Below are 14,194 nucleotides of genomic sequence, written 5' to 3'. Positions count from 1 at the left end.
TTAAGTCCAACTTGATGAAAATCAAGGCACACCATTAATTATTATTATTATTTTTTTATTACAATTTTAACCTTAGTTAAAATGACCACAAAGGACAAAGGGTTATGATACATACTATTTGTATAATTACCATAAAGGACAATAATGAATATAATACCCATCAAGAATTTCAAACGTTGTTTATGTATCTTGTCTGTCAAGAATCCAAAAACCTTACAACAAAAACCCAAAACCCTTACAAGAAACAACTAAAAATATACATATTCTTGAAGATTTTGATTGGATTGACTGATGTATGCATCTGGCAATACTGGTTTGGAACAATGGAGCAAGGAAAATGTTATTTTTTCATTATTATTTTTTCATTTTCGTATACTTGCTGAGTGGTAAACCGTTTGTATTAGTTCGGTTATCTAGAGTCGAATACTATGTTCATGGTCGACTATACACAACAGTACAAATTGCGTTTGTTCGATTGACTGGTGTCGAACATGTTCCAAAGTTTCGGTTTCTAAGTGTCAAACATACAATATCTGTTCGGCGATCAATAGTCGAACATATTAGCTTTGTTTGATTCTGTACTGCCAAACATATATAATTTTTTTTTCCCTAGAACTGTGCATCCACGGAATGCAGTAATTTTGGATCTAAGTGTCTTGTTGACTACACAAGTCAAATTATTACTAATGAGATAGTCTCATGTTGAAAATTAGTATAATTTTTTTTCCGCATGTTTAATGACTTTGGTTAATTTGACATGTAGGTTTTCAAGAGTAAATAAGAATTGCTCAGTTGGATACGAGATGTTAGAAGGAAAAATCGTTTTGTGATTGTCATCAAGACATCGGACTATGGTGGTGGTCATAGGACACCAAGGATATATCTTGCCTATGAGAGAAGTGGTCAATACAAAGCTCTTAAGAAATTAAAAGGAGATGATTCAAACAACAAAATTGTGAAGATAATGAGTACAAAGAAATACGAGTGTCCCTTTGAGTTGAGGGCTCGTGAGTTAATGGCTGATGATGATTGGAAAGTAGATGTAGCATATGGAATGCATAACCATGCTCCTGCTAAACATTTTGAATGTCATTCATTTGTAGGGAGATTATTTAAGGAGGAAACATCATTATTAGTAGATATGTCTAAAAGCATGGTCAGACCAAAAGAGATTTTGGTTATTTTGAAACAAAATGATGCTTTGAATGTAACCATTATGAAAACCATTTACAATGTATGTCATAGAAATAATGTTATTGAGAAAGCTAGGAGATCACAGATGCAACAGTTGTTGGGTGAATTACAAAAGCATAATTACATTGAGCGACATAAGTGTGACAACAACACGATGACTGCCACGGACTTGTTTTGGGCACATCTTGTCAGTTTAGATTTGCTTCGTTCATTTCCAAAAAATGTTAATCATGGACTGCACATATAAGACAAATTGATATCATCTTCCTCTTCTTGAGATAGTTGGTGTGACATCCAGTGATATGTTATTCTTCGTAACCTTTGCATATCTTCAATTTGAGTAGATTGATAACTATGTTTGGGTGTTAACTACATTGCGTAGTCTTTTGGATAACATTTTATTCTCGAGGTGATTGTCACGGACAGGGAACTTGCTTTGATGAATGCTATTGACAGGGTATTTTCTATATCTCGACATTTATTATGTCGACGACATATTAGTAGAAATGTACTGACGAAATGCAAGAAAATGTTTGAGAGTAAAGAGAAATGGGACAAGTTTTATACTAACATGGAATTTCTTAGTACTCTCCTCAACTAAGCTTGAATATAATGAACGCCTTGTTATGCTACTTGCAGATTTTGATACATATCCTGAGGCAGTGCAATACGTGTCACAAAGTTGGTTAATTCCATATATGGATAAGTTTGTTGCCGTATGGACAGATAATTGTATGCACTTCGGGAATGTTACAACCAACATGTAATATATATTTTTCTACCTTACACTATTAGTCATTATGATTTTGATTATTTAGAGTTAATTATGTTAATTGTTTCCATTGTACACATGGCTGAAAGTGCACATGCAAAACTTAAAAGGCAACTAGGCTCTAACCAAGTCAATTTTGAGTGTTTTTGGACCATGATCTGTAATTTGCTTGAGTTGCAGCATGTTGATATTAAGGCATCATTTGAGAAGAGTTTAACCGTTGTACAACACCAGTTCAAACCATCTCATTTTAGAGAGTTTCGAGGCAATATCTCTATTACTGCATTAGATCATGTCTTAACAGAGAGTAAGCGAGCGAATGATGTTGGCATTGATCCTTTAGTATGCGGATGCGTTGTTTAACGAACACATGGGTTACCTTGTGCCCATGAGATTGTGGATTACATCCGACAGGGTCGTCCAATACCACCTGATAACATTAACCCGCATTGGAGGACTCTTGAGCTAGTACAAAAGTTGAAGAATGATAAAGTGGAATTGAGTTGTGAACCAAAGTTTGATCTCATACTTAAGTGATTCAATGCATCTATTTACACTATGCATTTGGAAATTCTACATAAGTTAGGAGAGATTGCAAATTCCCAAAGTACTTTTCTCATTGAGCTGGATGTAAAGCCCAACTCTCGAGATAAGGGACATTAGAAGATAGATGTATCTATGCGTCGAGACTCATGTGCATTTGAGTTGGTTCAATCTGGAAATGATAGCCATTCACCTATGGGCACCCAGATCCCCACACAGGATTCTGTCAAAGTACATAAAAAACGGCCTACCAAAGAGAAGTACATGTAATTATTTTTTACTTATATTTTTGTTGATGATAAATTACGTGTTTTGTTGTTGATGTGTTGATGCATTCCCTATTGAATAGGCATATCAGGCTCGTACAATTATGACTTATTCATATGTTGATGCCCTCCCAGTTGGATTGAAGCCGTACATACGTTATATCAATGATGTAGATGCCAATGCCAATGGCAATTGTGGGTTTAAGGCCATTGCTGGCTTGGTGGGGCTTACAGAGGTTGAATGGGGTCAAGTCAGGCGTGATCTCCTACAGGAATTGCATACACATATAGACTATTACACTCATCTAAATTGTTCACATGACAGGATTGAAGAACTAACCCATATTCTATCATACTTTGAGCCTAATCCAGGGTATCACCGTTGGATGACTATGCTTGACATGGGTCATCTTATTGCATCTTGTTATAATGTGGTATTGTACCATTTATCTGCACAACAATGCCTTACATTCCTCCTCCTACGATCAGTGCCAATATCACAAGTTTAACGGCGTGAGATTGCTATTGGGTTTGTTAATGGAAATCATTTTGTCCAGGTATAGCATTATGATTTGTGTAATACATTTATCATTTTGTACTGCATCACTCTCATACTTAAAGCTTTGTCAATGTAGGTGTTCATGTTACCGAGTAATCTAGCTCTACCGATAGCTACCAATTGGTGCAAGTTTCATCATTCTTATGCGGCTGGATGGGGTACTGCATATAGTCATCGAATTGAGCATTTTAAAGAAGTTGTTCATTTAGGGATAGCTACTAGAGAGACATTTGATTGTATTAACCTTGATGAGTAATGATGTATGTGAGTTGAGTTGTAGTTATGAAATTCAAATAGTTACCGATACATTTTTTTGCGAATTAGCATTTAAATAGTTGAGTTGGATTAAGCTTTGAGTTAATTTAATGCACATGGTACTACTTGTTCATTGCGGTGTATCAAACGCATTGGCATAATACTTCATGTTCATTACCAAAAATACAAACCATGAATACTTGTTCATTACAAAATATTGGTAGAGTAATTCTTGTTCATTACAAAACAACAAAAACATCAAAAGAGTACTTCTTTTCCATTACAAAATAACAAAACAAGATTGCCACAAAACCAACTACTTATCATTTACTCGTCTCCTACGATAGTATGTTCAAAATGGAATATACCTAGGTCCAGCCTCATCGATTTGTTGACCCTGAAGAATACGTGTCATCCTTTCAATGGTCTCATATAACATATCTGGCTCATGAACACTAGCATCATGGCCCGCCTCGATGATAGGATGCGCAATCCGTAGTGCATGATTAATACACTGCATTAAGAACAAATACAATTGTAATTAGCATGTGCCATCTTCAAAAAAAATGTAAACGACGTGTGCGCAATATTGTCATACCTTAACATCCTACACATCAGATCAACTATCATATGTATGTGGGTCAAAACCAGACCGATGTGTGGGGTTCTGGATATATAAGTGTGCGATGCTTGTATACCACTACATGTAACCATCAACACAATCAGCTGGACGTCTAACTAGGGTACTCCTCCTCCGAGTAGATAAAACATGATTATTCCAACTCTCCCATATCTGATCAAGATACTGATACATTACTCTATATCAGCCTGCTGTGACACCTCTAACAGCACGAGCAAGGTCGAGTGGCACATGTGGGATGGTCTTAACCCTACCAAACTGTCTAAGAACCGTTTTAGAATAATAGGGTTCAACTACATCCAAACACTTCAAACAGTCAGTATAGAATGTGATCTCATGACATGGGTGATGTTGACGGCAATCTCGATATGAATCCCAAGTAACCTAAGAGAGAAACACAAATGAAATCTTGATGAGTGACTTGTAATGAGAAAACTCAATTAAACTAATATTAATCGGTATACCTCATCAAATGCCAATCTATCAAGCTCCTCTCATAACGCCTGTAGATGGGATATCGTTGAACTAGCTTCCCGACGAGGAGTCCATCGATGCACGTGAGGCAATTGTGCAGTATATTCCATGTTTTGGTGAGGTCTAAATGGCTGGAAATGCTCATAAATCCATGCCTCCAACAATGTCATGTAACCAGCCATCTGTTGAACAGCTGATCTCGTGTCAAATCCTAACTGTCAGTATAAATATGCTAATGCAGCTGCACCCTAAGCTTATGTATGAATATTAGACAAATCCATCAACAACTGCAAGTACACAACAGGAACTCTCGTCCCATTCTTGTCGCTGAACAGTGTACATCCCAATAAAAATAGCAAATACGTTCTGACGGCACAAGCTATGGATTCCTCGGTGTCTGAATCCTTGCAACCACTGAATTTGCTCCGTAACCACTCCAGTTTTACTGATTGTCCCCTAGCAGATGATAACTCCTTAGTTGCTTCAGCATCAACTCCCAAGGCAGCTACCACAAGTGCATGTGCCTGTTGATCTGTCAAAGTTGCAGTACTAACTAATCTACCTGTGATAGGGATCCCCAAGATGGTACCTATATCATCCAATGTCATTATCATCTCACCAACTGTCAAATGGAAAGTATTTGTCTCTAGTTGTCATCGCTCAACAAACGCAAATATGACAATCCTATTCACGAACCAATATGTGCAATGTACCAAAGAAGTTAGGCCTGACTGCTGGACAATGTCTCTAAACCTTCTATTGTCAGTTCTTGACCACCATCGCCACTCAAGAATCTTAGACGCATGATTATAACACCTTAAGGGATTCCTCTCCTGCAAGATAAGTAATAATTTACATAAATAATTTGGTTCAATAAATAATTAAATGAAACAAACATGGAAAAAAAATATCTACTACCTTTTACTCCCATATAGCTGCTGCAATATGTGCCTTGAAGCTCTTCAGTACTGATGGATCTGATGGCCCCCCAAGAAACGGACCAGTGAGTACCTCCTTAGCCTGATCAACATCAGCAACATCGTCATCATCCCCTGAACCATTATCAATAGCATCCTCTTCCAAGATTTGAGGTGCTTCCTCCAACACAATATCATCACCTCGACCTCTACCCCGATCCCGATCTCGACCTCGACCTCGGCCTCAGCCATGAGTAGGATTTGTTAATGCATGACTTTGTCTCTCTGAGGCAGTGGATGGAATACGTGAAGGGTCATCCATTTCTAAAAATGAAATAGAAAACAATAAAGTTAATAGAAGGAACACAAATCATTTATGTTAAAATACTCACAATCATTCAAATTCTTATTTCTTTAAGTTTGAAATAACCCATCATTTTTACTTTTGTGTAGAAACAATTTTTGCAACTGTAAAACACAACAAACTTTTTAGTCTTTTTAAAAAATATGAGTTGCATTGTGAAAATATTCCTAAAACAGTTGGTTTCTGCAGAAATTTCCATATTTACCATGGATTGGCTATGTGGTTGAAGATAACATATTTGTTAGATTAATTGTCATGAGATTTTTTTTTTAAGGTTTGTTTCTGTTAGTGATACTGGTAACTCATGCTAGCAAGAACATTTACGTGTTTTAAGTTCAGAATTGTCGCAACTATGAAAACCTATTGCGTAGAAGCCTTTACAATTAATGCAGCAAACATTCCTTCTTCATAAAGGCACAAACTTTACAAATGAATACATTAGGAAGTTCAAGGCCTTGTCCATAATATGACAATTTTGTAACCACAATGCTTAAAACTCCTATTCTTATCATGATATTATTCCTCTTCTCTAGAGACATGAAGCTCATACTAAACTTCATGGTCCAAGTCTACCTCAAACAGTTTTATGGATCAAAAAGCCTAATTGTGGTCAAAATCACAGAAACAATAACACACAAAATGGATTCAATTCTAAATGAAAAGGCTTTACTCAAAATGGAAATACTAGTAGGCACATAACTAGTAGTAACAGTACTAACAGATATAGAATTAGGGGTGGCTTTCAGTCTACTAGAGGAAATAAGCTAAAAGCCCTAGCAAACAAGGAGGTAACTCTAGTCAATCTAATAATTTTGTCAATCATGGTAGAAAAGATGCCTTTACATGTCAAATTTTTCATAAGAGTAATCATACAACATTAAAGGTGTCTTAGCCACTTCAACCATTCTTACCAAGTTGAAGATATTCCTTAAGCCTTGGGTGCCATGATAATTGGCGACAACAAGAATCAGCTTGGGTGTTCAAAAAAAAAAAAAAAAAACCAAGAATCAGCTTGGATTCCTTAAATCTTTAATTTTATATTAAAATATACCTTTTGTAAGTTTTTTAATAAACAAACCACCAGAAGGGAGCAAACCTGTACAGAGCCTCTAAAAGTGTGAACCCTGTACAGAGCACCTAAAAGTGTGAACCTTGTCAGTCAAAATTCTTTACAAGGCATCAAAAAGAGCAAACCCTATACACCAAAAAGCCTGGATCCTATCGGTTACACATGACAGGCCAATGTATTTCTCCTTTGAACTAAACAAACTTGCTTGAATTGCATAACTACAAGGTTGGCCAAACATAGAAAGTAACATAGAATAAAAGCCCTTGTGTAGACACCCCATTTTTGACCGCTCTTAAGACTTGAGCGCTACTGATGGTTTATTGGGTGGTGAAGGATGTGCAGGGCAAAGGTTCAATTTGTTTGGAAAGGAGAGAGTCAAACCCCCCAACCTTACACCCTATTTTTGGACTAAAACGATCTTGATCAAAAGATTTTAGACCTTGAAACCCTCTCTTTCAAAATATTTTTGAAACGAAGTTTCTACGATGTTCCGACGCTCGTATTTTGTTAAATGTTGCGCTTTTCGGTAAACCGAGCAAAGGACAAAGTGAAAATGAATAAAAGAGAGATGAACTCTTTGAAAATATTTCAAAATACCTTGTTTAGGGGTTTGGAGTTGAAGAAAAGAGGAGAGGAGAGAAGAAAACAAGTTAGGGGAGAAAATGGGCATGAACTGTTAAGAGAGAGAGTCGAGCAGCCCTCGCTGAATCAGGCCTATTCATTTGTACACTTGGATTTTAGCTATGAGGCCACCACCATTGGAAATAAGACTTCCGGGGCTTCATTTTTCACTTAAGAATCTCCTGAAGCTGAGTCCGGACGGGGGAGATATGGTTGGTTGAAGTTAGGCATCAATCCGGTTGGACCAAAACTGAGTAGTCTTCACTAAAAGAGGGATATCTCTTAGCACACTTGGAATTTTGATATGAGGCTGCCACCGTTGGAAAGAAGACTTCCGGGGCTTCAGTTTAGGCTCAAGAATAACCTGAAAAGGAGTCCAGATGAAGGAGTTAGGCTTGCTTCAAGTCGGGGACCATGACTGATTTTTGCTGCCGGCCTCTATGGGAGTGTGCCGGCCATGAATGGCCAATGCCGGCCCCATGCCGTCCAAAAGTGACCCCTACCGGCCAAAAGTGGTACAGTGCCGGCCATAGATAGAACAGAACAGTTTTTTGCAGATATTTTGCTCCAGCTTGTTCCAGCTGTCCCTCTTGGGATATTTTCGACTTGGAGCTTGTATTTTAATATATAATGAAGCCTTATATCTCATGTTCAAGAGGGAGAACACTTGATAACATTTTAGGAAGAGCTTTGGGAGCCTCTCTCTCTCAATCCACTCTCTAGATTCCTCTCTCTCTAAGAGTTTTGTGCTTGAAGCTTGCATACATCCATCTTCAACCTATCAACCCTTAACAAGAGTTGTTGATCATTGGGCTGAGGTTGCTAGAAGGTCTTCTTGGAGCTTATTAAGGAGGTTTTGACTTGGTTTTGTGCCTCAAAGTGTGCTTCCCTCCAAGAGGTAAAACTTTCACCCTTTAAGCTTGTCTTTCACACTTGCTTCACCATCCTTTTTCCATTGTTTTGGACTATTTTGGGGCTGGTTTTGAACCATAAAAAAAAAATCTGATTTTGAGGTTCTAAAATGGTGGTTTAAGCCTTGTTTGGCTAGGGGGTTGTCTCTCTCTTTTGCTCCTTGGCTTGTAAAGCCTTTTGAGCTATCTTTTAAAGCATTTTAAACCATCCCTTTTTGGCCCTTTAACTACTAAATTCCAAAGGAATTTCAATGGTGGAAAGGTGGTTTTGAGATCCTAAATAGGAGGGGGTGGTCCCCTCTCCTTGTGTCTTGTTTGCTTGTCTTGATGGCCCACCAAATGAGCATGTGTTTCTACTTCTTTGTGGCTTTGTTCAAGCATTTTTTTGTGACTTTTTAGACCTGCCATAACTCTGTTTTCGGCTGGTTTGGTCTTTGGTTGCCTGCTTCTTACACTTGTAGTGTAATCTTGCTAATTAGCCTTGTATGCATAATGCTTTAGCTCATCATTCTAGCTTATTTTGATTACACTCCATCATGTTTTTGCTCATATTTTAGCATGCTTGAACTCTGTTTTGAGTGGTTTAAATCATGGGAGGCTTGCTTTGTATAGCCAAAATGCAATCGTGCTCACTAGCTTTGAGTTTCCAAGTCTCTAGCATGCTTTACTTGAGTTGTTTACATTCTTTGGCCTCATTTCTCACATGATTTCAGTGTGTGTAGTGTAGTCATACTCTCACATGTTTTACTCTTTCAATGCTTTTGGAGAGTTGTGCCTTATGCCTTGATCATGATGCTAATATGTATGCATGCTTGCCTAAGCTTTTGGGCTACCATCTCAGCATATTTTTGGTCTTATTTTGCCATATTACAACTCTGATTTTGGTTAGTGGAGTCACCTCATGCTTAGTTTTGGTACTTGTAGTATAATTCCACTCATTGGCCTTACATGCTTAGTGTTTTGGCTTACCATGATAACTTATTTTGGCTACACTCCATCATGTTTTTAACATTTTTTTGACCTGCCTTAGGACTGTTTTGAGTCATCTTGGTTCTTTGGGGCTTGCTTGATATGGTTATGGTGCAAGTGCCTTAGCTAGTCTTGAGTTTTGAGCACCATAGCATGCTATACTTGTGACAATTGCATGTCTTGGCATCATTTAACATGTTATTTCAGAGCATATACATGTGTCATATTCTCACTTCTTTCACTCCTTGAGAGTTTTTGAGAGTTGTGCTTTTGTGCCTTGTTTGTGAGCCAATGCATGAGCATGCATTTTCTTGCTTTTCATGCTATCATTTCAGCTCATTTTGGCCACTATTTTGGCCACTATTTTGGCATGCATGAGATCTGTTTGAGGGTGGTTTAGTCCATCGAGCATTGCATTGCATGGTCCTAGTGTTGTGTCCTTCACTAGCTTTCAATGCTTATGTCTCTTAACATGTTGTGCATACATTGTTTGCATGTTAGAGTCCTACATTTCATGCCAAGATGAATATGTTACATGTTTGCATTTCATCGTGTTCAACCAGACTCTATGTTGAACACAAGGTGGATTGGCCCACTTCATACCCAAAGTGATGAAAGTGAGCCAATCTCTTTTGTCTCCATTGCCTTTGATCACTCATGATAAGGCTGTGTTCTTAGTGTTTTGATTATTTTGTTTGTTGTGCATTCATTGAATTTGTGCAAGTTGGATCTTTGGCCATCATGCATTGCGTTGCTTGATTGATGTTCTTGGATCCAACGATGCTTCTCCATTGATGTTTTGAGGTGATATGGAGTGGCATAGTGCGTACATACCCTTGAGAGACCATCCATTTTTCTCTAGTTTGCGCTCTGTTGCAGAATGGTGTTGCAGCACCCCAGTGGCCGGTAGTGCCTTGTAGATGGCCGGCACTACTTCACTCTTGGCCGGTAGTGCACAACCTTGGCCGGCAGGAGGGTCGGCAGTCACCAGTCATGGCCGGCAGGCCACTGGTGCATTCCCCAGCAATGATTTGGTAAGGTTCAACAGCAAGTTCTTGGAGAAACCCTGCAAACAGAGCCTCTAAAGAGCAAATCGGAGAGTTTTTTTAGGTGGAAACCGAGCATGCATCCTTCATTGTTCAAGGCAGAGCTGTAGCAGCCTAATTTAGATGCTTTTCATACTTAGTTGGCTTTGTAACTTAATTAATTTGATTAATTAGTCAAAGTTTTGTAATAATTAATTAGATTAGCATAGTTAATTAGTTGGTTTGTAATAATTAGTTTAATTAGCATAACTAGTTAGCTAAATTCATTTGGACCCTCCGTCGAGAGTGCACAATGTTGTAATAAGTGTGCATGAGTGTGTGAATGTCTTCCAATCCCATTTCTTCTCCTTTTTATTTACCAGCTTTTGATGGTTAGTTTTAGGGCATGTTTCAATTAGCATGCTTATGCTTTGCATGCGTGCATCATTCATTCGTATTGCATGCATCAGGCTCGGCGCATCATTCAAACTGCATTGTATTTCAATTCCTATTTGAATAAATGTATCAAGTGTAGCATTCATATGCCATCTTAGATAGTCGAACCTATTTTAGTTTCATTTTTGCATGCGTTGCATTAGGCATCTTGTATAGTTAGGATCATGCATGATTTCTAATTAATTTCTTTTTTGGCTCGGAGTACACTGTAAGTGTTTATGCTTTAGCATCCTTGCATGTGTGTAAGTGACTGCCATGATAGCATGCTTGCCATGAGGCTAATTCCTTAATTGATTAACTGCATGAATGTTTGTGAATGAAGGCTTCATTGCTTAAGTTGGAACAATTCATCAAAATGTGCGTTTTAAGCCCACTTTGCGGAGTGGAAAAATCATGTTGTTTTCTAAGCCCACTTGAGGGTGGCAAATCTGCGTCTTAGCCTACTTGCGAGTAGCACTTTCAAACCATTTTCGAAAAACAAACATGAGATGTTTTGTTCCAATTCTTGCGATTGAGTCTATACTTGTATGCTGTGCGCATCACATAGTAAGGTTAGCTAATAAACCGGAATAAGAACAAATGTGTTTTTCAAAAACAACATATCATGTTAGTAGAGGCCGATCCTTTGATCGGGCGAGCGGGGGTGCTTATTTCAGGACCTTCCCCTCTCGTACCCAAGTTCCCGAGCCGAGGCAACTTTGGTGATAACGGACACGTGGCCTTAGGCATGAGTCAGGGTTTCCTAAATTCCCAAAACAAAATATTTAGGTGGCGACTCTAAAATCTGGCAAAGCAGTCCATGTTTGGCGTTTTTTGATTCAAAATTGATTTTTCAAAACCAATTGCCGGATTTGGACTCTGTGGTGATTTATCAATCTTACATTGCACTTTGTGAGATTAGATTCAGAATCATGACAGGAGTCCAAACTGTAGTAGCTAGAACCCAATTCGCGCCCTCTTCGAAAGGGCTGCGCGCGGAGCGGAGTTCGGACGGTCTACAGTTTCTGGCGACTCCGCTGGGGATTTAGAGAACTTGACTCGAACATCATGATATGTTGTTTTGTTTACACTTATATGTTTCTTTGCATTGCATTTGCATAGGTGCGCCTAAGTCATGATATGTTGTTTTGTTTACACTTATGCGTTTCTTTGCATTGCATTTGCATAGGTGCGCCTAAGTCACAATGTTTGCCATCTGCTATTCCTGAACGGTTTACCGGAGGCTTGCTTGGAAAAACGTGCCATAAGGCTGACCGGTTACGGGCTCTGCTACGATGGGAACACAAACCTCGGTTTTACCAAGGCACCATTTTTGACCAATTGACCTAGTTGCATATCGGAAGCCATAGAGACCATTCCAGACTAGGACAGGTTGCTTACCTGAATGTAGGTTGTTTGAAATCACTGCGTGCGTAGTGAAACCCTAGCTCCTGACAAAATAGGACAGGGAAACCCTACCCCACCATAGGGGTGTTTTGGCTCTTACTTGCTTGATATGTGCTGTCAGAGTGTGTCTCTACATGTTGTATATATCAGTTGCAAGTTTGAGTATCGGCCTGAGGGTATCAGTTTGGTTCTGATTGTGGGTAGAATTCAGTAGAGAGCACAGTCATTCAGCTATGCTCATATTTGTTCTGGGGAAATCAGGCTGAGATGCTGTCTGTTTTCTTCTTTTGCAAGGTAGTCCTGGAACTGTAGCTTCAGAAGGCTCCAATATCTCCCGGGTACATTGGACTTGTGTTGATAGACTTTGTCAGGTCAGAGATTCAATTCAAGGGCAACCCGTGTTTCCTTCGCTGAAGCAAAGCAAAGAAAGGCCAGTCAGGGCTCACCGGTTCAACTGATCCGACAATCACCAGTCACATCACCTTTGTTCAAACTCTGCAGCCCGTGATGGCACAGAGTCCGGAAGAAGTTGTGGCTATGACAGCGGCATTAAACCAGGGAACTTTTATGCAGGACGAGAATAATGCTGGAATGCAACACCCATCTGGGGCACCAACCACACATCCAGTCTCGAAACCCCAATCATCTCAAACTTGTGAACCCACTACTTCTGAGCTGATGAGAATGATTGAAGATCTTCAGAGAACAGTGGCGGATTTAGCCTTTGGAGTTTTGGCTCCATCTTCAACCGCATCACCTACCAGGGATTTCATGTCAAAAGGCTCCCCAATCTTGGGATGGGCTGTATTGGAAGAAGGCCAATCTCTTAGCATAATGGAGGCCAGTGGTAAGAACAAGGTTGGGGCAGGCACTGGTCCCCATGAACACCTTCTATGGGCTGTTGAGGCTTTGAAAGCCGAAAGACTGAACAAACAGCAAGTGCTCGCAGTTGTTGTAAAAACTGTGGATGACACTTTTCCTACTAGGGATGAGAACATTTTGAATCAAGGGGCAAGCCGGAAAAAGGGCTGTCGTACGAGAAACACCCCTTTCAACTTCAATCCTGCATTCAGAAGAGATCAGTAAACCCAATCAGCGCATACCAATCCCTTTGCTGGTGCATCCAGCAAAACTCCACAAACCTTAAAGTACCAACCCCGAGGTCAAAAGGTCTTCCATGCCCTCTACATGACTTTGTCCAAAACTTTCCAAATCCTCGTTGGAGAAGGCCATCTCAAACCCCTTGAGCCTCAGCCTCTCCTGAATCCCCTTCCAGCTAAGCATGATGCTGCCAAGTACTGTGCCTACCATCAACAAACCGGTTATGACACTGACCTTTGTTTTCGTCTTCGCCATGAAATACAAGATCTGATTGACAGCGAGGTCATTGTCGCACCAGGTCCTGTAAAGTCTATCGGCACGGGATCGATGAATTTGGGGGATAATGTGATGATGTGATCGGGGGATGAACCACTTGCGGGTGGCGCTTAGTTTACTCCAGATGTGGTGGATGGCACGCACTGTTTTTGAGCATTGTGCAAATGCTAGTTTTTGTACTTTCTGACTTGGGTATTGAGTCAGTCTTGTTGTGTTGTATTGAGTCAATCTTTTGTACTGAGTTAGTTGCGTCTGTCTTGTTGTATCGAGTCAGTCCTGTTGTGTTAGAGTTGGGTGATTTCAGGGGTGTTACCTCGGACGTCACTTTCTTGTTTTGTGTTTATCTTTTACACCATTTCTTTTGCGTTTGTTTCTGCCTGTGGAGCCAGTTATGCC

At 39.5% G+C, this 14,194-nt stretch overlaps 1 protein-coding gene across 1 annotated transcript; it reads left to right on the top strand.

Moving 5' to 3' along the window:
• Positions 1-964: 964 nt before the first annotated feature.
• On the top strand, positions 965-3,590 carry LOC145813300 (uncharacterized). Its single transcript, XM_082908591.1, has 4 exons — positions 965-1,381; positions 2,147-2,308; positions 2,859-3,209; positions 3,411-3,590. Exons 1-4 carry the CDS (start codon positions 965-967, stop codon positions 3,588-3,590), a joined length of 1,110 nt encoding a protein of 369 aa, XP_082764717.1.
• The last annotated feature ends 10,604 nt before the right edge of the window (positions 3,591-14,194 follow it).

The sequence above is a fragment of the Camellia sinensis genome, chromosome 15 (genome assembly GCF_055761805.1).
Source record: "Camellia sinensis isolate YWXY chromosome 15, ASM5576180v1, whole genome shotgun sequence".
Classification (NCBI taxonomy): domain Eukaryota; kingdom Viridiplantae; phylum Streptophyta; class Magnoliopsida; order Ericales; family Theaceae; genus Camellia; species Camellia sinensis.
Note: the sequence above shows the minus strand (reverse complement) of the source record. Positions and strands in the feature narration are given on the sequence as shown.

Excerpts from the sequence above, each read along its gene's own strand:
- LOC145813300 (XM_082908591.1), top strand. The coding sequence starts at position 965 with ATGAGTACAAAGAAATACGAGTGTCCCTTTGAGTTGAGGGCTCGTGAG. Across the intron at positions 2,309-2,858 it reads ATGTTGGCATTGATCCTTTA|GCATATCAGGCTCGTACAAT; the intron begins GTATGCGGATGC and ends CCTATTGAATAG. Across the intron at positions 3,210-3,410 it reads TTGCATCTTGTTATAATGTG|GTGTTCATGTTACCGAGTAA; the intron begins GTATTGTACCAT and ends TTGTCAATGTAG.